Source organism: Centruroides vittatus, unplaced genomic scaffold, assembly GCF_030686945.1.
Source record: "Centruroides vittatus isolate TY-2023 unplaced genomic scaffold, ASM3068694v2 scaffold_386, whole genome shotgun sequence".
Taxonomy (NCBI): domain Eukaryota; kingdom Metazoa; phylum Arthropoda; class Arachnida; order Scorpiones; family Buthidae; genus Centruroides; species Centruroides vittatus.
In genome coordinates, this window is record NW_027122706.1 from 1,900,467 (window position 1) to 1,928,115 (window position 27,649).

At 30.0% G+C, this 27,649-nt stretch overlaps 2 protein-coding genes across 3 annotated transcripts in view; one reads left to right on the top strand and one right to left on the bottom strand.

Annotated features, from left to right (window-relative positions):
- The window catches only part of LOC136988720 (sodium- and chloride-dependent glycine transporter 1-like), a 44,266-nt gene extending 23,960 nt beyond the window's left edge, over positions 1-20,306 (bottom strand). The window contains exons 1-3 of one of the 2 annotated variants that reach the window (XM_067286676.1): positions 20,050-20,306; positions 350-519; positions 118-252 (exon numbers count right to left, since the gene is read on the bottom strand). In XM_067286676.1, coding sequence (XP_067142777.1) covers positions 118-252; positions 350-518 — 304 coding nt within the window. In that variant the 5' untranslated portion in view covers position 519; positions 20,050-20,306. Of the gene's footprint in view, positions 1-117; positions 253-349; positions 526-20,049 lie in introns of both variants that reach the window. The other variant, XM_067286675.1, reaches the window with a different exon arrangement.
- Positions 20,307-21,913: 1,607 nt separating this feature from the next.
- Positions 21,914-27,649, top strand: part of LOC136988778 (probable glutamate receptor) — a 30,831-nt gene continuing 25,095 nt past the window's right edge. Inside the window, exon 1 of the mRNA XM_067286741.1 lies at positions 21,914-22,153. The gene's annotated coding sequence lies outside the window, so the exon portion shown is untranslated. The remainder of the gene's footprint in view (positions 22,154-27,649) is intronic.

Sequence of the window (27,649 nt, forward strand, 5' to 3'; positions counted from 1 at the left end):
TTGCTGCCCTCATTCGATGTATCAGAGCGGTAGGCTGATGCCTTAACCCGTCTCGGCGATTTAACCGAATTTATTTATTTATAAGTAATAATAATAAATTGAATTTAAACTTCTGACCTTTAAATAACGGCGAAATATTTTGAAAAACTTTAAGGGGTCCCAATGCACTATATTGGCCGAGGGTCAGTTCGACCAAAAAGACAGGTAAGCCTATGACGAAGACCATGATGATGTAAGGCACGACGAAAGCACCTAAAAAAAATTCGTAAGTTACCTAAAATCGATTAATTATGTAATTATAATTATCATTTTAAAAATATATTCAAGGTTGAGCGTGGTTCCGACTTACCGCCTCCGTTTTTATACGTTAAATAAGGAAATCGCCAGACATTTCCTAAACCCACCGCCGTTCCTAAACAAGCTAAAATAAAATCGAATCTTCCTCCCCAATGTCCTCGATTGGGTATTTCTTCTTCGCAATTTTCTTCTTCTACTGAACAATTCTTTTCTTTCTCCATTCTTGTCCTGGAAATTTGCATAAATTATTTTATAAATATTAATATTTGTTTTAAAAAATTAATAATTAAAGAAATTTACGTTCAAATAAGCAGAAACAGAGAGGAAAACAAGTAAATTTTACAATATTTTTAAAATGTAGTATATGCAGAATCTCATGAATATCATTGAGGAATCATAATCTAGTTTCGAAGATTTCAGACAGGAACATCCTTTGAATACAGTTTCTTCCTAAAATGACCCCCATGATGTTCTCTTTGAAGTTTGATGAGTGATAGCAGCTTCCTCCTTATCATCATTAAAAATATTCGCTTTAAAATGTTGTCAGCAATGTTTTCTAGTGGTCTCTTTTCGCTGAGATTTTTAATCGAACCTCTGAGTTGCTCACGAAAAGTTTCTGAGGTTCTCCACTCCACAGTGGAAGGAATTAATGCTAAATATCTCTAGATGGTGTTGAATAGGGATAGTTATTTACGATCATCCGGTATTTGCTGTATGTTTTCCTCTGTCTTCGTAAAGGAATATTGGTCCGAATTATTTTCAGACTCTGGTGAATTTTATGGATACGTCATACCAAAACGTCGTTTTCCATTCTTAACTAATCCATTCAATTATGTAAAATGTGTAAAACTGTAACCGGTTTTACATTATGCAAACACTTCAGACGGATCCAATTCAAACACCAAAACAATTTCTTATACGTACACAATAATTAATAATTATTCTTTGGGCCAATTTAAAATAAAATCGAGATTTACAGTGATTTAAAATTTTAAAAAATGCCTTAATATAGATATAACTTTATATCCAAAAATTCTTTAGTGCAATTCAATAGATATCACAATAAATAATCCCTATTGATTTGCATGCTATTTGATATAATGTTGCATTTATCAATTATTTTTATGGTTATTTACTCAAAATCAACTGTAAATTAGAATCGATAATAAAGTTTAAATGATATTTTCGATATCAAGACTTTATAAATGTTTATAAATTTAGATTTTCATATAAATTTTTCAGTACTTAGAACATATTTTCATCATTTGACTGTACAAGTATGATAGTGTATTGCAAAAGAATAAAATAAGTGAGTTAGAGTGATTACTCTTCTATATAATTATAATTTCTAAAAAACCGTATTAAGTTTTAAATTATGTCAAGGTTTCGGTTGTAGCAATGCACTTTAAATTGATTTTAAAAACATTAATCAGCATACTTATGACATGTTAGAGGTTCATTTTAACCAAAAATTCCCTTCGTTAATTGCTTATTAAAGATTTTCTTAACTTAATGTTGTTGTGATTCATTATATTTTTCATTATCTGTTATCATTTATTTAACTAAATCTTTTAAATTTATTACAAATAAAATTATTAACTTATGTGTCAACAAATTATATTTAATTTGTACACATAATTTTTTAATTATACATTAAATGCATTACTCACTTTAAATAACATATTTAATCAACTTTATTTTGCGTAATAAAAATAAATAATGAAATAATATTAAAAATAACCCCAATTCATTTACTTTAGAGTTTCCTCTGGAGAATTTCTTCTCTCAGAAAATATTATTTTATTCGAAATTAAATCTGTGAACCGCCAATTATTGTTCTAAATAATATTCCGAAGTAAATGTTTTTCTCGGTAAACAATAATCTAATATAAATACATTAAAAATATAAGAAAAAAACCAAAAACATTAATTACACAACTAGAAATCAATCTACCGTTCTGGGGAATCCCGAATCGAATTCGAGCAGTCGAAAAACTCCAGTAATTTCAGATAATTCGGGCCTCATTCTTCAGCATTAGGCCCTCCCATCAAATCCATTGTAGATTTGGTCGAATCCACAATTGGTTTGAAAAAAGGACTACTTAGTACACATAGGGCGAAAAGAGTAAAAAAATTTCAATCGATTCTATCTAAATATTAACCTATATACAGTATTTTCTTAGATAATTCGACAGAAGACGAAAAGAATCAAACATGGACTCCCACAGGCGCAGAAAATTAATTATATAAGTTGAGAACACGTACCTTATGAATGTCTTTCAATACACGAAGCAAATTATCTTTTATGCAAATTTCCAAACAAAAGAGCGATACGGAGAGTTTAGATACTTTAAAAATAGATTCAATGTGAAAAAATAAGATTATTACAAAAATAAAGCTCTAATCTTGACAAACAAAATGTGTGATTTACGTGTGCTCATATTATTTTCTATTTGAACCATCAAAAAAAGAAAGGACATTGATGAATTGCATAAAATAAATAAATTTTTTCAACAACACGTGAGATCAGCTTTATTTTAATAATGACTAAAACAAAAACTTGTACACATTATTTTTTAAAATCTCAACTGATTTTTCTCGAGAAAATGACTTGTAAAAATTTATGAATAAGTACATAAGTACGAGAAATTCTCTGGAGAAAACTCTAAAGTAACTTTTTATGAGAAACTGGCCCCTATTCAGGTGTTAGACACTGAAGATAACATGGAAAACTCTATGTGGCTAGCCCACCAGATTAATCAGGCGCAAACCCGCAACCATTGTTAAAAACAAATTATAAACAATACGAAAATAAATATGAAATGCATTTTTAAATGAGTATAAAAGAAAACGGACACAAAAGAAACTTGACATGTTCTTTCTTTCGTTACTTTTCGTATGTAATTGTCTAAGAATATCGTCGTAAAGGCAGCGTGTTATACATGCAATTAACAGGAAATGAAACATACAAGGAAGTAGACTTTACGGAACCAAAATGACTGCTTTAGATGCGTGAATTTTAGATGAAAAGCTAACGTGAAATAACTGTCTTATTGACCAAAAAAAAAACTCGTTTACCTACTTTTTAAACTTAGAAAGAATTTGAATAACAAGTAATTCGATCTCATTTTGTATGAAAATTCAAATTATGTAACAGGCTAAATGATTTGAATTCCGATATATTTATTAGTTAATGAGATAATATATATGGGGTTTTATTTGAAATATGTTATGATCGAAAGCTAACTAAATTCCGAATTTATTATTTTTACCTGTATTATTATACTTGTATCATAAACAAATAACGATATCGTGAAAAATGCGAAATATTTTTATGTTTTATCCGAAGCATTAATATTTTTTTATATTGTGAATTAGCATTATTTTTATTTAAAGTAAGCAATTTTTAAAATACCGCTTTATCTTATTAATACAGAAAAAAAAATTCTATAGTAAAATCACATTTAAGCAACAAACATTGATAAATGTTAAAATATCTATCTAAAGAGTAGTTAGATCTATAACAACGATGTCATTGACTCAAAATAGGGATAAAAATACAAAAGTTGGAACAATTTACGATAAGTAAGTCAAATTAGTTTAATAATTCAAACTGATATACCCTGCTGGCCATTAAAATTGCTACATCATGAAGTCTGTAAAGCAACAAACACAAAATTTGCATAAAAGATAACACGCTGGGTGCTCTATATCTCAAGATTACCTATCAATTTGATCATATCTCCTTTGATTATATTGTGTGTAAAATAAATATGATTATGCTATTTGCTTTCCTTCCTGGTGTAGCAATTTTAACGGCCAGCAGTGTATCTTCTGTGATAGCCAAAAATCAAAATTAAAGGCGTCAGTCTACTACACCGGGTGAGAAAACTCAAGAATTTTTTAGGGATCCGTCCCTGGTATGTAGGGCCATCCCTAACAATTTGGCCCCCATTGTGGATCTAGTCGAACCCATGATGGATAATTAAAAGGGCCCATAGGATGGAAAGAAACAAAAAGTACAGTAATAATAATATTAGTTTCTACATCTCAATTCAACTTTCCCGTTCTTTATTTCAGTCTTTTTCAAAATAATTTTTAAAGATATATTTAAATATCTGGAAGAATATTCACTGAATTGATTCAGTTAATACATTAATGATTTTTAAACTTTTGGTAAAGAATAGAACAGGGTTTCCCAACGGGATCGGTATTGACCCCCTTAAGAGCCAATGAAAGTTTCGGGGGTCGATAAAAATATAAAAAATTTACTTAAAAATATTAAAAATTTTACAGTTTTGCTCTCAAATAAATGTAGGAAGATATGAAAGAGACCGTTGCATATATAATTATATAGATAATATAAGTTATATAATATTGTATAATATATATCATATAATATTGAAAGAAAGGAAAAATAAAATTTCTTAAAAGGAATCGATACATTAAAAAGGTTGGGAACCCCTGGTATAGAATAATCACAAAGTACCTTGCCAATTTATTAGGACATTGACTAAAATCATAATTTCTCTTTTTTTTTCGTAATATTGTTTAAGGAATTAGTATTTTTTTCTATTATATCACAAACACTTCTAATAAATTTTTTACATGGCATCATTGTAAATATAAGAAAAATCAACTTTCTACTACAAAAAGAGAATTGATAGAGGTTCTTATTAAAGTATGGCACCATACCCCATTGATGAGAACAAAAATTTTAAAAAAATGTATAAAATTCCTTGTCATATAAAGCTGTAAAGGGTAGTCATACAAAATACTAATTTTCATTTTTATTTTTTTAAATTTTATATACAAAAAAACTTACCTTTTATTTCAAAAAACCTAATATACATAAATTAAGAAATTATCAATTTTTTGCATGGGTCTAATAATTTAGCAAAGTGCCATACATTGTAGTTAGGAGTTATCTGTATATTTCCATCCATTCTTCACAAAAATTGAATATTTTTCATTTTCTTCTGCAGATCTTTTGAGTTGGCGTCATTAAAATCGTTCCTAATAATTACTTTTAGATTTTCAGCTGTGTTAAAAGCAGTTTAGAAGTTTTCCTTTTCAAAATACCAAAGTGAATTAGCGCGTGTTAAGTCTGAATTTTAAGAATTTTAATTATATCACACCCCAACTTAATTTATATTTAAGTAAATTTATGATCAGGATATACAGTACTTTACTTCTAGAAAGCGATAACGTAATCTCAGGCGTTAGGAATTTGCGGCCATTTTGTATATTACTTACTATATCATAAACGCTTAATTATTGTAAATAAAATAATATAATATTACCTGTGTCAGAAGAATATTCACTCGAAAACGAGAAAGTGTATTGACTTTTATATAAATCTAAAAAAATATTTCTACTGAAATTGCAACACAGAAAAATTGTGTCAAACGTAGGTAAGGTTGTAGTTACAATGATTTTAAATTCTTCAAAGTTGTCGAGAATAAATTAACTAGTTGTGTTTGAATATAGAATGTAGGTCAATTATAAAATAAGGCTAAATATAGGTTATTAAATATGAATATTTAAGAAATAATTAATAAATCCGATTGAAAATTTCAAGACAAAGATTAAGATTATTAGATTATTTCGTAATTATATTATATTATTTGATTTAGCCTATATAACTACAAAGATTATCTGACGTAAGGGTTTATCACACCGAGTACCCAATTTAACACATTTTAAAAATTCTTTAAATTAAGTACAGTAGAGGAATAAAGAATTTTTAAAATGTGTTAAATTGGTCACCCGGTATTATAAACCCTTTTACTGGTCTACTATTAATAGTTGAAAAGTGATCCGTGTTGGGTCAGGTTGTGATCGAAGTTGCTAATCTTAACGTCCGAAAGACTTCTTATGATTTGTTTAATAAAAAAAATATTGTAAAAATTCGAGAATAATTGTTTTTATGTGGTAATAAAGTGCTTAAATTTTGGCAACAAATTGTATGAACTACGTTCTCGTAAATATTGAGTTTATAGAAAAATTATTGGACTGCTATTTGAAAAAATTGCAGACCTATAAATTCCTCATTTGTCTGTTGTCTGTCTATCTTTCTTAATCTGGAGAAAAGAGTTACATAGATGAAAATCGAGACCAGAGATCAGTGCCGTAACTAGCCATTCCTGTGTCCTGTGCAAGAATTTGCATTTAGGTCCCTTAACTAATTAGGTTTGGGAAATTAATAAAACAAATACACGCATTTTGGGCCCCCCTTCCAAGTGGGCCCTGTGCGGATGCACCTGTTGCAGCTGCCTAGTTACGACACTGCCAGAGATCTAAAGTATAGGTGTAGGAGGCCTCGAGTAACTATATTCGAATTTCCAGTACAAACCGGAAGTCATGTTACTTCAATTCAAAATATTTCCCTGAACGGAGTTAGGTAAATGACCAGCACGACTTTATTGTTAAAAGGAAAAGTGTGATGTACAGAACAAGATCACCACTAAAAGAATTGAGACATTGTGACGAAAAGTCGCAGCCTGGCATTGATACGATGTCACATTAAATAATCGCTCGTTACAATTGGTTTGATTTATTTGGTTACAGCAACGCGACACGCGACCGATCTGCCGAAGAAGATGAATCCCGGGAAGACTTTTATGGGATGCTGGACCCTATTTAGGTGTTACTAACGTGAATAAAACCCGAAAACCCACGACCGACTACCGGTGTTCGATGGTTTTGTCCACTTAGCTACAGGTGGGTGCTTATTAGAATTAAGAAAGTAACGTTAAGAAATGAAAAAACCTGAGTCGTTACATATGGAAAATTAAATACTATGGACTTTTCACAGGGTACTTTAAATTTTTCACTTTCGATTCTATGCAGGTAAGTGCTATATGCTACCTGTCTCAGTAATGATATAGCGCATCTATTTCGCGCTATATCATTACTACGTAATTAAGTGAATATAATATATATTTTAAAAATTATATCATTTTTTTTTAAAGAAATATATTTAGTTTATTATTTTGTTAGAGTTTTTGCCCAGAGATGGTGCTACACGTAAAGCGAGCAAATCGAATGTAGGTAGAAATTAATTGATTTATAGATATTCAATCGATATTTTGGGGTGAGATTATGACATTATCTAAGTTGGAAGTATGTGAACGTAACTGCTAATTTTCGTAGCAATTGGTCGAATGGCCTAGGAGTGCATAGCGAACAAACAAACAAACATTATTTTTATTAGGATCATATGAAGATTCAGTTCTAAACCGAAGTGAGCCCAAAATAAATTTCCTTTTTTTACCTTGTTGGATTTTAAGTTCGTAATTTTTCTGCATTTTATGCTTGGAATGATGCATTAAGTATACATAACATCCACAGTGTATTTTGATTTCTTTTTAAGATAAAATAATAATTCCTAAATCTGCCTTTGAAATAGTTGGTTCAATGTAGGGTTGAATCCTTCAAATATTCTGAACTATAAATAAACTAACGTCATTTTCATATTGTTTTAAGCCTTCTAAGCATTTTTTATGAGAAATATTAATTAAAAACAACGTAATATTTGAAAAAAATGAATTTATTCGAGATTTTTCACCCAAATAAATTTTAATTAATATCAAGAATGAAGAGTTTGGTTGAGATAAGACTTTTTCCTTTTCTAATTAATTTTTTTTTTTTAACCTATTCCCTAAAGTTTACTCTTGATTACGCAATAAAACGTACACTTTCGTTACAGTCTAACTTAAAAACATACGAAATAATTTATGTATCTTTTGAATTTGTAGGTATAGCATACAAACTACATTTTCTTCATTAAAATTGAATCATTATGTTTAATACTTGATATAAGCATACTTACTATACACTCGTGTCCATATATAAGCATAATCGCTCAATTTATAAATAGAAGTTCGGGTAGTCTACAGTCTACAGAATGATTCTTCGGATTAGAATGTGGGGAGAGTGGGAAACCCGATACAATTCCGTAAATATCGTAGAGAGACCAGTTGGAAGAAAGCGGTATCATAATATGTAGCGTTATTATGCTTAACTAAGCTATACATTCCTGCAAGGAATGCCATTACTGCAAGAAAGTAGAGAAATGACATTTTGGAATCCTGCTTGAGACATTTCCGAATGGTGTGGGTGCAGATTTCATTTTCAGGCAAGTGTACATATATAACTGCACTCATCAATGACTCTTGACAGTAAAGATATTTGTTGCATGGAATAGTTATCTAGATATCCGGTCCTAAATCGTAAAGAACATGCATGGGATTAGAGAGATGAGTTGCAATCCGTCAACCTCCATCAAGGAACTTCAAGATGCTCCTGGGATGTTGTTGCTGGGAGAAAAGTCTATTCTTGTTCGAACAAGAATGAACTTTTCTTTCGACAAAGTTGACAAACACTGTTATAACCAGCTAGAGCAATCGCAGTGCAGCGCGTGTTTGCGTGCAGAAGTCAACCACACACTTCATATTAATCATTTTCTGTTTAAAAGGATTTATGGACAATGTTTAGTACTTTTTAAGCTGTTTTTGGATTTGACGTAATTTAAACTTTTGCTTTTCAATTGTTTTGCTGCATAAAGAATACAATGCTCTGCTTGTGTGTTAAGTTTCACTTTTCTGATCGTTAATTCTTAAGATAGAGGATGAGGGTATTATTAAATATTAATAGAATAAAATTTCTACTTAATATGTTTTAAAGCGGCAACCGTACTACTTATTATTCGGTTATACAATAAAACTACGTAAATGGAATCGCATGATACCAATTTTATTATCGTTTAGACAGTTTTACTGTGGAAATTGTTATGATATCTACTATAAACGATTCCTCTCGGTTTATCAATGTACGAATTTTTAAAATATAATGTTATTTATTAATATATACTTACTTTTCTAACAGATTTGCTAGCAAAATCCGATATTATGTAAATTGAAAAAATAAAATGTAAAATTCTGATTTAAAAAAAAAAAGGAAACGAATCGAAAATAATGTGTGAAATACCCAAAATCGCTTATGTCATTGCTAATTAAGATAGGATAAAGTGCCATTATTTTATATTTATTATTTCGCAATTAAAATAATAATGAATTACTAAATATCTAATTAGTAATTTATCAAACAGTGATAAATGAATCGACATTTCCTTTTGTGAAAGTATTGATTACAATATAATTAATAAACAATACACAAAATAATTAATTAAAAAAACATCAAAAATGAATAATGTATGAACATGGTTTTGAAAGAACTTACCAGGAGGAAGTACTGTACTTAAATAAATACTGTATATTGTATTTCAAATTTAAAATATAACTATATATATTCCTATAACTTGTAAGCAATTATTGGTCTATTTATTATATGCTATAAATTATGATAAAAAATTATTACTAGTGTCTAATCCGTGTAGAAATAAGCATATCTTAGTTATATATCTTAGTTTTATTTTTAGTAAAATTTGTAGTATCTAATAAATGAATAATATTATAAAATAATTTTTGGATATATAGAGTAATAGTTCTTAACCCAATACATTTCACGACTACAGGATTTTAAATTGGCCACCTCTGAAATCCCCCTTTTAATATATTAATATAAATGAATCTCCATCTTGGTGGCAACTGGCCACCTCACATAAGTGCCAAGATTGAAACGTCCTAAAGTGATATTTATCCTCGTTTACGTGGATAGGAAAACACAAAGTTTCTAAACAACGTATTGTTTAAATAAAACCTTTACTAACATTTCATAAACATATTGATTCCGTTTAGTATTGTACTCAAATGAACCCTACTGATAACAGCTTGCATTTTTTTAGTACATATGCTCTGTATTTCAATGTTCTATTATTCAGTGTTTATACATCACCCTGTATAAAAGTTATTGCAAAGGATACAGTATTATGTCAATTTTTTAATTAATTTAATTAAGTAATTTTCTGTTTACTTATTAATCCGCATTAAACTTTTAGAAGGATTAAGTACGGAACTCTAATTGCAGTTCTGTATGTAAATTTTTTCATAACCAGCACTTATATAGCCAGAAATTGTATATCTTGAGGTTGGCAACGTCAGTGAGGTTTTATTGTATTTGAATATCGAAATTTCTTAAAATATGCCAGCTTAAAATTTCGTTTCATTAAAAAATACTGAAATAATACTAGTGTAATGATAAAGGATAAGTTATCAACTCATAAATATAACTCGCCTCTCCATAGTTTAAGTATTAAAACTCTATTATTTCCTATAATTTTCGAGGTTTATTTAAAAAAAAGTTCTTCATAAAATAAAATATTAAAGTATCTGTTTAGTGTTAGTGAATTTTCCGTCTCGTAGATTTTATTTAGTTATAAGTTATTTCAAATTCCGACCGACATTATCATTCGTAGGAACTGTATTGCACCGTCATTAGTATATAGTCAAAAGTTCATTTACCTCATCACTATTGCCTCTGCAGAGGTAAATAAACTTTTGACTATGTTAAACACTGTATACAAACAGAGTCAGAGTGGATTGTTAAATTAGCTTTACGCTAATAAAGAGAGATCACATACCCCGATGAATTTTTAGGTATGCGATATCTCTGATTATCATACCATTTCAACCTGGAAAAAATTGCTTATATAATCGATTTACTTATAAATAAATTATTGAATTAACAAGTAATTTTCCAACCAATTATATCTGAAAACCGTACATAAGATCTTTCAGAGGTGAATCTAGAAGAAAATGTTAAAATATACAAATATATTTAAGCTCGAGTTATCAATAAAAGTCTCATGTCGTCACATCGTGGATCCGTTAATGAGACCTATTCTGAGGCAATGTTTTCTCCGGAATAAAATACTCATGGACGGAATTACAAGGGAAGCACGAGTGGGTATTGCTTCGGGAAAGATTATTGAATTTTGAATCGAGATGCATAGATTATTTATAGATATATGGATCATAAGAGATTAGTTGTTAGTTATTAGGGTGACCTTTACCAAAAAACTTCTTGGATCAATGATCACAATCCTCGCCCCCGATTATGTCGTGTCTCCGAGAAATGAACCCCATTTCCGATCATGCAGATACAGCGAACATAGAACAATACAGTATCTCTTTCAAATGAAGACTTTTCTGAAAGCGAAAGTTAATTCGTTCTATAGGCTACATTGTCCTTAATTAAATGAGATTAACTGAAATATCAAGAACGAATAATCATAAAACGAATTAAATATTTGAATTTTCACTTAAAGATTTATTAATAATTTAATTACAGTATTATTAATTATATTCACTTTATTAACAGGCATAGAGACGAATGGAATATATTCGGTTTGAGAATAGAATCAGAACTCTGTTGGTAAACTATGATAACTTTCCTTAGTCTTATGTATTATTAAGGAGTTTAAATTAAAACTTAGCGAGCCAATTATATATTTTACATAAATCAATTATTTCCATCATTTAAAAAGCAACTTCAGTCAAGTAATCATTGTAATTGTATTCGGTATAGAGCCCAATTGAAAAACAAATGAAGTACAGTCTATACAGTATTCACATACCGGCACATATAGCTGTTATACGATAATTCGTTTTCGTGTCTATCCATTCAGATTTTTAATTTAAAACAACAACAATAATTTATATTATTTACAAAAAAGTGTAATTGTTTTTTGATTGATAATGATAATAACTCTAAAACATATATTAAATTAACATGTTACAAAATTAAAATATTTATTAGATAATTTATTAATAAGTAAATATAAAAATTATACAGTTTCTATTCGAAATCAGTTGCATAATTATCCTCAAAAAAGTTGCAATGCCTCGTCATAAAACACCGACAGTTTCGAGAATGTGCAATTTTTATATGAATAATAATATAAATATGCAAAAAGACAACACATTTTCTTTCTTTAGATGTTTTTTATATTTTATATTACAATTATTTTTTATTATTTTCGCATCCTTAAACCTTGAACTATAATTACTCAACTATTGAAGCTCGATAAACTTCACTTTCGAGATTGTAAATGATGTCATTACGTTCTATAATAGTATTGAAATGACTTTTTGCTTCACCTGATCAAAAAAAGTAAAAATTCCTACAAAATAATGCTTTTTTACATATTACAATGAACTGAAAACAGCAATTTAATTAAATATATAATAGTTAAATTATTCTTAATTGTCAATATTGTGAATATTTACATAATAGTCGCTCATAAACAGGCTTTTACAGTATTTGATTATATACAGTAGGCAGTCAGCCAAAAATTATTTCTATAAAGAACACGTTTGTCGTGGTATCGTGACCCTAAAATGCTAATTTTTGTCACATTTTCTTAGATCGTTACGTGATTTTGTTCAAAGATGGAGTCAGTATTTCAATCAGTATTTAAGTAATATATTATTCAGTGTATTATAAATAAAACTTTAAGAATAAAAATGATTTGGATAGGTTATACCGAAGTATTTAGAAGCGTAGATCAAATCTAACAAAACCTGTTTCCGTCTTTGTTGTTTCGAGATGACTTCACCATTAAATGACTCCACTGTTAGACCTCATCCGGATATAAATGATATTTTTATAAAGGATATTTCGTTTCCTAGTAATTGGTCAAGGCTTTATCATCCTAATTTATGAATGTTTTGTATACGTTCTTTGTTACTTTCTTGGAAAAAAAGACATATCTATTTTCAAACTAAAAACAAAATTCCTAAATAAGTGATAAAAAATCTATTAATAAAAAATGAAACAATTGTTTAAGTATCTATTCCGGAATAGTTAATTCGTTCGCATTGTATATATATATATATATTATACATTATTTATGTTTTTATAATAGAAATCTTAAATCGTTTAGGAGATGAAATCTAGCAATTTTATTACTAAAAATACATGAAAATAATTCATAGAAAGGTTTAAAATGAACGTAATGTAAGCAGGAAAAAGAATTCGTGTCACTTATACGAATCGTGTCCTTCGACCCATCGTTTCGAAAGCTCAAAACATTACAAAATTTTTCTTTAATGTTTTCTAATTGATATCAAAAATTCATAGGTAGGTTGTGGTATTTAATCATTCGGACTACGTGATCTCCATTATAATTTTTTACTAACGATTATTTATTTATATCAAATAGGCATCGCGAAGAATGTAGAATTAAGGATATCCTTGACAATAGGAAGAAATCTTGTTTGAAGAAATTTCAAGACAAATTATCCTGTGTACAGGCTCACTAGAGAACTAGCGAGATATTTGGACCGGATACGGACAAATAAAAGCCCAAAAATTTAGTTTTTTATATAAATATTATGATATAAATTAAAGTTAATTTTGATGAAACTGTTTTCAATTGTTTTATTGATGTTAATCATATATTTTTGAGGCTTAGATCTGATCCGAAATTAGTTACAGGCTTTGTCCATCTCACTTTTTTGGAATCTTCCTACGCATATAATTTTATATTCGATTTCAGACCTGTTAATATTCTGTTAGAAATATCATTATAAGTAGTTAATTGCACTAACTTGGAATAAGACTGTTCAGAGCCTGTATGGGGACCCTTTAGCCATTTTTTTTTTTTTTAACAAATGAAATACATAGAATGTTCTTCATTAATTAAAAGCAATATTAAATATTTTATTTTCTGTTAGTAAAAATAACATTAATTTTTATAAGAGTAGGAACCATTATTGGTCCATAAGTTCTTTCGGAGCCGGAGGAAAATCTCTATTCCTCTCGAATATTTTATTTTCTGACTTGAAAGGAAACAATAAAACTGTCTTCATTAAAATTATTTATTATAATATACTTAAAAAATCAGATGATTAATTATAAAATTAATGCGATGTAAAATATTTAATTAATTCAAAGATTTAAATGAAGGGAAAAATTTTCTTTGTTTTAACTGATGCATTATTGATTATTCATTTTTTAAAATATAATAATAAAGAAATTTATAAATACTTCGACGGCACCTTCATAGATATACAATTAAACCTTGATTTAGCTTCATAAATAGTGTCACCCTCATAAAGCGCGAATACTTATGAACGGAACTTATCCATAGATAAGTTCCGTTCATAAGAGGGTTTGCGCCTCGTCCACGTGGAGTTTTCCGGCTTTTCTCACGTTTGTAACACCTAAATAGGGAACAGTTTAAGAAAGAAAGTCTATAGAGAGTTCTCCCGGAAAGCATCTCCTCGGCAGATAGCCGAGGAGATGCTTCCCGAGACAGAATTGCGTTGTCATTAATCAGCTGTTTTTATATCGATTTAAGTAATCAAAAAGTCATTCTTATGTAACGATGTTTTTCTTTATTTTTAAATAAAAATTTAATGGTTAAATTGTTTCAATCGCCATTTAAATTCCTGGACTCCGATTGACACTCACGTACAAAACAAATATACGTAATTAGTTGATATCTAATGTCACGTAATTCGTTTAGAAATATTCATGTTTTATACGTATATAAATATAAAAAAGCAACTAAGTCTATCTTCTTTGGAAGTTTATTTAAATATTAACGTTATTTCTTAATGCTACAGGCCAGGAATATATCAGAAGTAGATTTACCTATTTTAGTTAAATTTTTCGAACACTTTGTCAAATTAAATTTCAATATGAGTCTATTAAATAGATTATTAATCACTCATTTCATTAATTCCGCTGAAAATGAATGTAAAATTAATGAACGCAAAAACCGATGAAGTTTCTTCATACAGAACTTTCGTAGGAAGACACGAATAATTTTTCTTTCCATTCCATTAAAGCTGGTTTGATTTAATTCGGTGTCGTAGGCCAAATGGCCGTAAGGTCGTTACCTCGCGGCCACTTGACCTATGACACGAAATTACAGTGAAAGATCCGGATTTTAAATCCGGCTAGATTCTCATAATATATCAAAATAGTTCGACTCAAGGGATTAGTTTCCGTTTTTTGTCCAAGTGGGTTGGTCCCTTTGCAGTTTAGGGATGAAATTTAGGCTACCCACACGATACACGTGCGCTGGTGCTAGGCAACAATTATCAGAGATAGTATCAGGATTTTATCATATCTATTATTCGCTTTTTATCGGACGAATCTGTTTATTGTCTAAATATTAAATTTAATTTGCTTCTAATTATTAGAACATTGTATTTCCAGGTATATTCCTGTCAAAGTGGCGCCTTAAATTATTCATGAAATCGATTTCTTCGTGTTCTATAATAAATAAATATTATTATAAGTTCAATTGCACTTCCGGTTGCATTTTTGCATAATAATTGTATTTATATATCCATGTTTAAGATTCATAGAAACAATTAAAGAATGTAAAGAGAAGAAAATACATTCTTTTTTAACTATTATATATATACGATGTTTATCTATTTATTTAACAACATAATTAACCTCTTACAGCTAACCTAAATTTAAGAAAGAAATTGTGCCATGGCCAATCATTTGGAAAAAATTCCGTCACTAGTAATTGGTTAACTAAAGTTTTCGATTACTAAAACACTAAAAATTGTACTTATATATAATCATATTTAAAATAAACATAAATAAAATATTTTAAGTGATAAATTTGATTAGATTGAGTATAAAACACTGCAACACTTAGGCAATCTGCCTACGAGGAGGGTGATGCCAGAACTTCTATGGGAAACTGGCCCCTCGTTAGGTGTTAAATATGTGAAGAAAACCCGAAATATTCCACTTGGCCGGGTTGTTAGTCAGGCGCGAACCGTTCAACTACCAGTGTTTAGAGGTTTGTCAATACAATTAAATTGAAATAGCATATTTAATATCCCGAAATTATCTTTTACTTCTCTTTCAATAATTACTATATTAAATTATTAAATTAATTTATATATTCAATTTAAATATATCTTGTTATTTTTTGATTTAACAATTTGATTTAACATTGTTCTTGAAATAAATCGCGATCGTGATAAACACGAAAATCATATCGGTATTTGGTCCATTACCGATTCCGATTTTAAACTTTGATTTGTGCATTTTTATTTTGTAAAAGCAAACTAACGATTTTATAATATATACTTTGTTCGATATACAGTATACGTTTATGCTCGTATTTAGTGAATGAAAATAATTATTGCATTTTATGTTAAGGAATTTCTTGTGAAAATTGCTTTGTAATACTATTTTTTACACTTTTAAACATTTACAAATACTGTGTGTATCCACAAGATATTATAAATAACTACCGTCATACAAATTTGCCATAATTGTCTCAATTTCTCCTTGAATATTTGTGATATAAGTCATATATTATTGCCTCGGGAATTTTTCGGGAGCGGTCTGTTTCCAGATATATCGGAACATATCCCTCACCATTCGGTCACTCCCTTTGTGGGCCTGGCAGAACCCACAATGGGCATGAAAAAAGGCCCTATTAATACTCATAGAACAAAAAAAAGTTTTAAAAAACTAATCTAAATCAAAAACGGTTACATTTATTCCTCAAATTTGTAAGTTGCAAATCATGTGCCATCAATTTCATATCAACAACATACAGTGAAACCTGCTATTGTGACCACTGAAGAGATCAGCTCAATGTAGTCTGTGACCACGTTGAGCCGAGCGAAGATAGAAATTTTAATAAAATTATTACATAATCTTTAAAACTGATATTGGCAATTATTCTAAAATAAAATATTAAGTGAGATTAAATCACATTTAGTAATTTGGTATAGAAATTAGACGTGATTAACATTCGAGAAATTTATATGAAAATAACGATATTCGATTCGAAATTATAGACTAATTTTTATATGTAATTTCTTATTTCAATTATATTAAAGTTTTAATTAATTAATTGCGTATAATATATTCCAAAATTCAATATTTAATTAATATACAAATTGTAATTTTTAGTTAAAATTTCAAACATTCCTTTTTTAAGGCGGGATGGAAGTCTCTAAAATGTCTGTTATTAGAATTATTGCATAATGTGGAATTTAAGAGTTTACTGTTTCAGAAAACAGCAGATAGTTAAATTTCACACGTAAGAGGATAAATTAAGTGTAAATCCATTTGATATAATACTACTTTACTATGCAATAATTATAATAACAATTACTAGATAAATAATTCGATAATCCTTATGCAAATCGCAGTAACATAAATCAGGGAGCCGAGACCTTTATTTTGCAAATAAATAAACGAAGGGGGGGAACTAAGTACAAGAAAAAGATTTAAATGTGATAAATACATTTGTACTTATGTACAGTATTTACAATATCTATGAGTTTTCTCTTCATCTGCAGCGCTAGTGGCAACGTTCACAATGATACAGGGATTAACGTCCAGTACGTTTGCAGGTTTTAATTCAAATCCGCTTAATATCGGTTCTTGCTGGCTAACCAATTATATATTTTATCTGAATTAAACCTTTATTCTTATCCTTACATACTAATACGCTGCTATATTTCTATATTAAGTAATGCAAACCTTTTCTAACAATTGAGCCTCGTTCATCTTAATGTAAATGTGTTTAATACATTAAATTGCCAAGATGATCATTTTAACGCATATTTTAATAAATAAATAATAAAAAGCAAGCCGAAATCTCGTATAGTGTTGAATTATTAACGTTTTGAGTCACTAACCAACTACAAGAATTGGAATCTGTAGAAAAACATGGACGACTATGGCTACCAGGGGATTTTTTTTTTATGTTTCAACGAAAACATAATAACAATTACACTGATTCATACAATTCAATTAACACCGGTATTGCCGGATAACGACTTCACTGATGTCAGTACATTCCAGATAATGTAGTCAAAGAAAATACATAATCACCATTATAATTCCCGTCTAACTGGTTTCGTTGACTTTAATTTTAAATGTTTTTTTTTTTTTAATAAAAATAATAAAATATAGAATAAAGATTACTTCCTTTCCATTTATTTAAGTCGAGAAGCGATGACCGACGAAATATAAACTCGATAAAATGCCAGCAGTTCTGAAATAATTAATAAAAAATTCGATAGACTCGATAAACTGGGTTGTAAATAGAACCAGTTACACACGATAATGAGTAGGATATTCGAACAGTGTCGAGTTTTTCTACTCGATAAACGTTGCACTCGATGTCGGCAATAAACCCAAATATAGGCCTGTAGGCCGCAATTGTATTTAATCGATCTTTATCAATTAGGCCTAGTTGTTGCATAGAAACACAAAAGAATCTTTCTATTTGGTCTTTTATTTGATCTTTTGTGCTTTAAAGCAACTTCATAATACAGTAAACCCCCCGATTTAAAGAATTTCGGGTTTTTTATTCGCGCATAGAGCATGCTATAAGGTTCGAACAGTACAAATTCTTCAGTGTACTGTACAGTACATTATTATATTATTTTACGTATACATATACATTGCAATAATATTCGATTTAACGACTTTCGGTAATAGCGGTCGCACCCTTTCCCCCAATTCGTCCGTTAAATCGAGGATTTATTGTATTTACATTTTTTCCGTACTGAAGCATTTAAAAAATTTGCCGAAAACATAAAAAACCAGTTTAAAATCCCGGAATTTTTCTGAATATAATAACAAGTTATATAATGTGTAATTTATACGAAACAACTCTTACGCTAAAAAGACATTACGTAGATTTTAATAAAAATAATTATTGATAAAAATCTGGAACATATTCTTGTTTACAGTTTAAGTTACACGATTAAAATCCATATAATCTATAACATAACGGTATGTTTGACGTTGCAAATTATTTTATTCATGAATTCGATGGTGAAGTCTGATAGTGACGCGACAATTTCTCAATAAAAGTTATCACTTCCTTCCTCTATAGAAAGTTAAATAGAAGTATTTAGCAACTTGAAAAATTCGGTTTCCTGAATATTTATACAAAGAGAAGAGAATGAAAAGGAACCATATTTTAACCAAAAAAAGTGTTTTTTCGACAGTATAAAGACTAGCCCGAGGAGGCGTGCCTCCGTTTCCTGTTTCTGATCTAACTGACCTAATTTCAATGAAAATTATTTTTTAAATAAATGATTTTTGAAACTAAATAGATGCTGACGAAAACAAAATTCTTACATTTAAATTATTCAACACTTTCTGCGTGTCCTGCACACAATACATTCTTATTACATCGTATGTAATTTCATATATATCGATCCGATTAAGTTCTAATGTGAAAACAATTAAAAATAAAAGAAGTTTATAATGTTATTATGATAGGTTTTCAGTTTTTTTTAAGATAATTCTTTCGTCCTTCGTACCGAAATGAAGTGGAAGGTCGAATCTCGCAGATGTTATAGAATATATACACAGGTAACCAGAGTTATTTCTCCTCGTTTTTTGAGCAGAAATACCACAGAATAGGGCAACAAATAAAGCCTATTTTTTATTTATTTTTGTTTGTTTTTTTTAATCAGCAGCGACAAATGACACAAAATCGGCATTTAAATGCAAACAGAACAGTCACGTTTTTCCTTTTACCGTATAAATACCCCGTCGATATGGTTTGGATAGCGAATTCTATGAAATTGAAAAGTATTCGTTTTGTAATTATCAAATAAAGATTTTTAAAATAATTTCCTTACGCGTTATTTATTTATTTCTTTTTCATGCCTCTCTGATATCCGAAGACAATACTTCTCTTTTAATATTCGTACGAAAGTTTTTAAAAATTGTCGGGAAAAATTATAGAAAGCGTTTAATATAGGCTTATATTTATTAAAAGAAATATATATATATATATTTAAGTAAAATTAGTATAAATATTCTCACCTTTACGTAAGGATGAAAGATGCTCGATTCGATTCTTCGGTCACTTTTCTGTCAAGTGCAATCACCTGTAGCTATTTTGTCACTGGGCATGCGCTCGGAGGTAAAGGGTTAACGCGGAGAGAATGAATGGCGGATTCTCGGAGTTTTCACGTGCGTCACACTCCCTCCTTATTCTACCTGTGTCGTGACGTCACAACCAGGTAGTTAACTACTCGTCTGACCGGTGCAATTTTTACGCGGGTTTTTCCCTTGACTTTTTCTTCTCTATCTTTGGCCGGACAGATTCCGACGAACGGACATTCTCTCCTCCATTTTTTTTCCTCTTTCCGGATGTAATTTGATCTTTTCTTTTATCGTTTAATGACCGATTAAATAACTAATTATTAAACGAGAAAATCTAGATATTATTGTTATTTAGCTATAAGCGGCTGTGTCGCGAGCCAGATACACAATCGATAGAAACAGAGTAGTTTTGAAGAAGTGATGATAGAATTTGACTCGTTCTTAATTCAATTCTTATATGTTTAAAGAAATTTTGTCCGTTTTTTTATATTTAAATATATTATTATCGGTAAAAATATTAAACAAAATTAAGAAAAGAACTGGGCAATACACATAGTCTTTATCATCTAGCAACGTTTACGTAAAAATTCCAATAGTCCAAATTCATTAAGTAATTGCTACATACTTGAAAACAAAACTTGTATTATTAAAATGTATTTATTTTTGTATTAAAAATATAATTTGATTTCATAAGAAATATTTACATCCATTTAAATAAAATGAATAAACTCGAAAAATTGCAAATGACTCAGATATTTCCAGCGAGACAGCCGTGAGAGATTAGGCTATACTTTATTTCACAAAGGACTATAGGTCAGTTTGCTTTGTTGTTGATAGTGTATATTTTTACGTAAATTTGACGTCATTCTTTACAATTTTTCATTGTAAAACTGAAATAATGATGTCATATCGACGTAAAAATGTATACTATCCAACCAATCGAAGAGACCTTATACAGTATGTACTTCATGTAAATACGTTGTGCTGCCATCTGTTACGCAAACATTTAACTATTCGAATGTCATTTACTATCGACTTGTTTTTCTCATTCACCACAGCTAAATATACATTAGTAAAGAGTGGAAGGCATTATCTCCGCTTCGCCATTTTATCGATTCGTAACGCGGAGCAAACGGATTAAAGATCGATTTGTTTACGGATTCATCCGCTATCACCAATTATTAGACTACAATAATGCACCTAATGATGTATAAAAGATATTGGCTAAAAGTAACCCTATAAAGAGGCACTAAGGTGTTTTAATATAGTAAAAAAGCTAGTTTAAAATCTTTAATTTATAATAAATCCAGAAAGAGTAAAATTAAATCGCGCCAATTTACATGTTTACATTCTTCTGAGTACATGTTTAATATATTTCTTTTTTTTAAGTTATTGATTAATTGTTTTGAAATAATTTTAATGGTCGAACACGCGAGGAAGCCATTTTAAGGTTTTACCTTCAAACAGGATTTAAAATTTATATAAAAAGAATAAAATAAATTTTTAACAATATAATAACTTACTATAATTTTACTCTATATAAAAATAGAAAAATACATTTAAAATTCTTAGTTTTACGAATAAAAATAATGGCGAAAGATCGTGAAATTGACAAAAATCCGATATTATTATTATTATTTGGCATATTGATATAATGGCTGTTGCTTCGATGATGAATTCTAAAGTAGAGCGATAAACTATATTTTGAAAGATATAAAATTAATAAAGCTTTACATAATTTTATAATGTTTTTCGTTCGATAACGGTTGCTAGATTCCTTCAAGTGCTTAATAATGGAACAAAAATCGTTATGGGTTGCGTGAGAGCGCACTGTGTTATGTTTTTCGCAGACCAAATAGCCATTGTCCGATAAGCTTCGATTCTGGTTGCAGTTTGATAGACAGAAAATCTCGAAATTCTACATAGAAAATTCTCCACGATTTCAAAATTATATTCGAGTCGAAGAGAAACTTGCAAAAGGCATTAAATTTATTATCCGTTCACCGATCCACGGCTTTATTTTAAGAATCGCTAAAATTAGGTAAGTTGAAATAGCTTTTCAAATAAAATTAATTCGTAAATTTATATTAAATATCAAATGTTATATTTTCATTATTATTCTTTAAGTATAATTCCTTCCTAAGCAACTTTTATTATTAAGTTAGCATCTTATAGATTTATCCGTGAGTGTAGTTGGAGAGAGACTACAAATTATGTTGTCGCTTCAATTTTCGATATTCCTAATAAAGGAAGAGTTTAGGGACTGTCCATAAATTACGTAACGTAGATGTAGGCTGGTGGGTATGTAGGTAATCGTTACGATGCGTTACACGAAGATAGGCTTTACAGAAACGTTACGTAATACTACGGTCTCAATCTTTGGATGATTGATTTTTGTTTCTGAAGCGTTGCGAAGCAAACTCTACTGTTTATGTCACTGCTTTGTACGCCGAACATGCAATTAATAACATAATATAATGTTCGATTTTCTATGCTGTATATTATTCTTTAGCGCAATTAAGAGATATGCGTTACGTAATTTGGGGGTACGACGGCCTAGCAGAGCGTTACAGAAAGAGGGATGGTAGTTGAATAGTTTAAAAGTAGTGTTGCGTAATTTATGAACGACCTTTAGGAAATTAGCTTAGATTTATCAGAATAAAAACGTAAATTATTCAAAAATACCAGAGTGATTCTTAACATTATTTTGCTTTCAAAAAATGGGAATGGATTATCCTGCGAAGAACGATTCTAGGTAAAATTAACCGGGTTGTTAAATTTGCATCATTACAAAATGTTTCTGTAGAAGAATGTCGATGCAAGATCGATCATCATTAGATGGCACGCGAATAGAGATGTAACTAATAGTGATTTAACAGAAAATAGTGTGCATATCTTGGCACAATATTAATTAAGTTGTACTCTAGTATAGAAAGTTTATACTGTTATGAATTTATCTGCGACATCATTTGTTAAAAAATAATACGGCTTTACTGTGGCAATTCGCAAATCAGGGTTACAATCTTTCTAAAACATATAAACGATCAAAAATTGTAAAATTTTTCGCTCTTTCTGTATTGTAGGCACTTAACTTGTAAGAAGACCTATTTCCAATCATCGTGGTCTCTTCAAGAATCGACAGATTGTTTTGAGAAAAGAGCTAATTTTCAAAATCTGGTTGAAAACTCAGCTGCCAATAGCCGCAGATATGCAAATGAAAAATAAATTTTAAATACATTTACAATCGTAATTAATTACATGTATTGTTTAAGTTGCAAATGTAACAACGTACCAAAAGTAGTGAGCTGTAGTTTTGGTGATTGTTGTTAAGAGTATGCGGATGCGTGTTCTAACAAAAGAAGCTTGTGATCTCAGCTATAGTACTGTACATGCGTGTTCGGAGAAAAAAATTAGATGCACTGTGGGTCTACATCGCAACAAAAATAGGTGTCACGGATGATTCGAATTATTTGGAAAACTCTTTATTATTAAAAGTGTTACTTATAAACGGAAGAACAGAACACGTGAAAAAAATGTTTGCTTCATTAGAAAAGAGGAAAATATAGAGAGTATCACACATTATTTCAAAAACTTTTTAGTCAATCGAACAAGTTCTTTGAGTATTTTAGAATGTCACCAGGAACGTTTGATTACTTTCTCGATGGAATTGCATAAAGTATCTCTAAATACATAACAATTCACAATATGTATCGTGTAATGTTGACGTAAAGATTTGTCCGATTTCGCGCGAAAAAACAAACTAGTTTGAACGACAAACTTGTTCTGACCTGAAGAATATACAAATGCACTGAGAGATCGATCATAACATTTATGTAGGCAGGTGGGTGTGTAGGTAATCGTTACGATGAGTTAAAAGGAGACAGACTGTACAAGGATGGTAGTTTCATTATTCTGAAGAACTCGTCAAAAGTCTTTTCGGCAGAACACGCATTCACCGAAACTAGACCCCAATGAAAGTAATTGAGAATTAAAACATAAGTGGGATGAAACGTATTCAAAGATTTTGCACGTATTTTACATGAATACGTGCAAAAGCTTAGCTATAACAAATAATAAGTTTCTTAAAACTTGTTCTTTAACATTTTTTATGAAATAATAAGTTAATAATACTAATAATACGTTTAATTAAACAATAATGTTAAAAATTCATTTCTCACGCCTCGTTCGCTCTCTGCTTTCGCGCTCTTGTCTAGTGCAAATCATGCTCTATAGAGAAGCAGTATGCATTTATTCAGATCATGGTTGAAGTGTGCGAGAATAAGGTTGTGTGTAAAGTCTTCTTTTGCAGATAGTTATAAAAAAAAACTTATATTTGATTAACAAATAGGGTAAAACTCGGTGAGACGCCTGTAGTTTTTATGAACTCATATAACTCGCTTAACTGTGGGTTCCAGAAGAAATACATATATAACGCATATACAGCCAAGTGTTTTAATAAAAGTGAACAAAGTTAAATAAAAACTCGACGTAACGTAGAGGGAGCAACAAAATGACCCTTGTCTGTTTTGGGCATCTACCCCGTACCTCCGGGAAAGTTGCCTAAATTAAGGGTGAGATGCCTATTTTATTTAATATTTAATTCAATCAAAATTTTGCACTTTTTGTACCTTCTACGCTCATTATACTCTGCAATATATATTGTACATGTTTCATATCACCATTTTTCGTACCTCGCACATCGATTTCAATCGGCTTTACTTGTTTCGATTTTGTAACTTAATTGTATGAGAATCAAGTGTTTTGTTCATTTTGGCACCGTACCTAACGTTAAATTTGATTTGATCCAAGTGCTCGCTTTACTAAATTACTACCTTTAAGTCTTCTGCGAAGAGTACGATATGGAATGTTAAATTCTTTTCTTTCTTGATAGTAATTTAGACGATTAGTATGTACGCTACTATTTCAGTTGGAATAACTAAGTCCTGTTCAGTCCATTGGCACCAGTTTCTCTTATTTTGTATTCGGCAGGCATAACACTTAATAAATTTAATTAAGTTCATAATAAAATATCTCAGAAAAAGTATGCATCTCTCCTTTAAATCCATTAGGCATCATAGGAAACATTTAGCTAAATAGTAGTAATTTATCAGCTGTTCGGCTTATCTTATCGGAGAAGACCTGTATAATGAGGAAATGAGATCGAGAGCCATGGGTTGTCGACCCCTGAGCTAGATCCAAAATGGGGACGACTGAGTGGATAGGATCAGAAACCGATATATCAGAGTGAAACTATCCCCAAAAATTTTCGACTTAGACCACAACTTGGGTTAAATGGTTAAATGTCCACCGTCTTAGCCCAACAAGATGGTCAAAATCACAAAAAGTGTATGTAGTTTACAAATTTTTTTTTAACTATGAGAGCACTAAAAGCGCATTTTTTAGCAAGTCCATTGTGGGTTTTGCCCGGCCCATAATGGAGTGGCCGATTGGTGAGGGACGAAGTCCGACGTATTCGAACGGTCCACCCCGAAAAGTCCCTGAGGCTTATCAATCCGCCTGAATTAGATCCCGGGTCCCCCAGAGCAAAAGACTATCATATTTAACCGCTCGTCATCCGGCCTTATTAAAATATATGGGAACAATTTGGATAAGTTTCAATCACGAAAAGGATTTCCGAGTGCTATTTTTGTTTCCAGGACTAGAAACATTTTTTACAAGTCTCGAAATTTTAGACACTACACAATTTCGATCATATATAATAATTAAAATATAATCTTAAAAATCTTATTATAACGAATTTTACTTTAACTTAATATCCAGAAGGCAAAAATTTAAACACATAATCAACTAAAAAACATTTAAAAATTTAATATTTATTGTTAATCTCATATAAGAAAAATATATGAAAATTAACATTTTATAAAATGCAAGTGCAAATAACATTAATTTGAAGATTCAACACATGGGCTCGTTTTAGCATTTCTCGATTTTACGTAAAACTTCGATTTTAAGAAACTGTTTTTTAACCGCAAACCCGATATAACGTTTTTAGAATAAAGGTTATTGTGTGATTTTTGTGTCCCTGTTTTTTGCCTGCTTCACTGTCGCTCAAGCATTAAAGAATGATTTGTGTTATTCATTTACATTACGAAATGGCGATTTTTATTTATTTGATAGCGTATTAAGTAACAATACAGTTGTAGTGATCGATTTGAAATATTTATAGTTAATCGTGACTCAAATTAGAAAAGATAAATATCAACGAAGTATCACGAATACTTCTAATATTATGCAAATATATAGTGATAAATATGTGTAAAACATTTCACATATTACGGAGCTTTTATTAGCAAATAATATAGTTAGTTCTTGCTTTCTTAAAGTGAATTTACCATTTATTTTTCGAGCCGCTATTGACTATTACGTCTATTGAGACAACATAGTAATGTGCACATTTCTTCCTTACATCTACATTAATTAACGTACGCTAATCAAACTTTAATACATGTTTGAGCAGATTTAAATAGTTAATAATGGATTTAATATAGTTTGAATTAATTTTGCTGGTCGTTTCATTAGCAGATAACTTTTTCTATAGAATTGGCTTTCTTGATTTTCATGTCTTTTTTATATCGTAAAGGACCCTTATATGTGTATAAACGACATTTTAAACAACTGCACCAAATTAAGAAGAAAAAAGACATAAAACATATTCACCGATCGATTTTCATTCAGATATTCCATTCTCCTAAATTTTATTTAAACATGTATCATAACATTATATCAAACATGGAATTTAAATAACTGTTATTGCTTCTATTTTTATAACTTAGAAAATAAATAGAGTGTTGGCGACAGCGCATGCTTCCGTATTGAACAGAAAATAATCACATACTTCCGCGAAAAATTCGTAATGTATATTTTACGCACAGTATGAAAGGAGGGTAAAAATATTTACATTTCCGTACTTTATTTTGTATTTTAAAATTAGTATAAATCTATTTTTATATTAATAATATAGTTTAGGAGCATTGTTTAGCTCAGAAGACGTCGACTTTTTTTAACCGATCTCCTGCAATACTGTTGGTATTAAGAGTTACGTAAGTTAGATTTACTGTATTTTCTGTTTTCCAAGATGTAGATTTTGTGATTTTTTGTGTTATTACGATTATTATATTTTTATTGATGATTGGCGAAAACATTTTCCACCTCGCGTACCCTTCGTCGAAATCTGTTGTTTTGTCGAGCAAGAGAGTCAATTTCGAGGAATCCTTGTTTGAAGGTTTTTTAAATCTATTTTCTGACTCGCATTCTGATATTTTGCGTGGGAAGCATGAAGTACCGCACCGTATAGGGTAATGTAGTTTCTTTTTTACTCTTTCCGCCCTGTGGGCACTAAGAAGGCTTTTTTGTTGTAAGTCCATTATGGGTTCGGCCATGCCCACAATGCGGCGGGTGGTGAGGAACGGGGCCGACATATCCGGTCGGACCACCCCCGAAAAATTCCTGTGGATGTTTAGACCCGTCCGGATTCGATCCCCGGTAGGCTACTACGCTCGGCCATCCGCCCTAAACC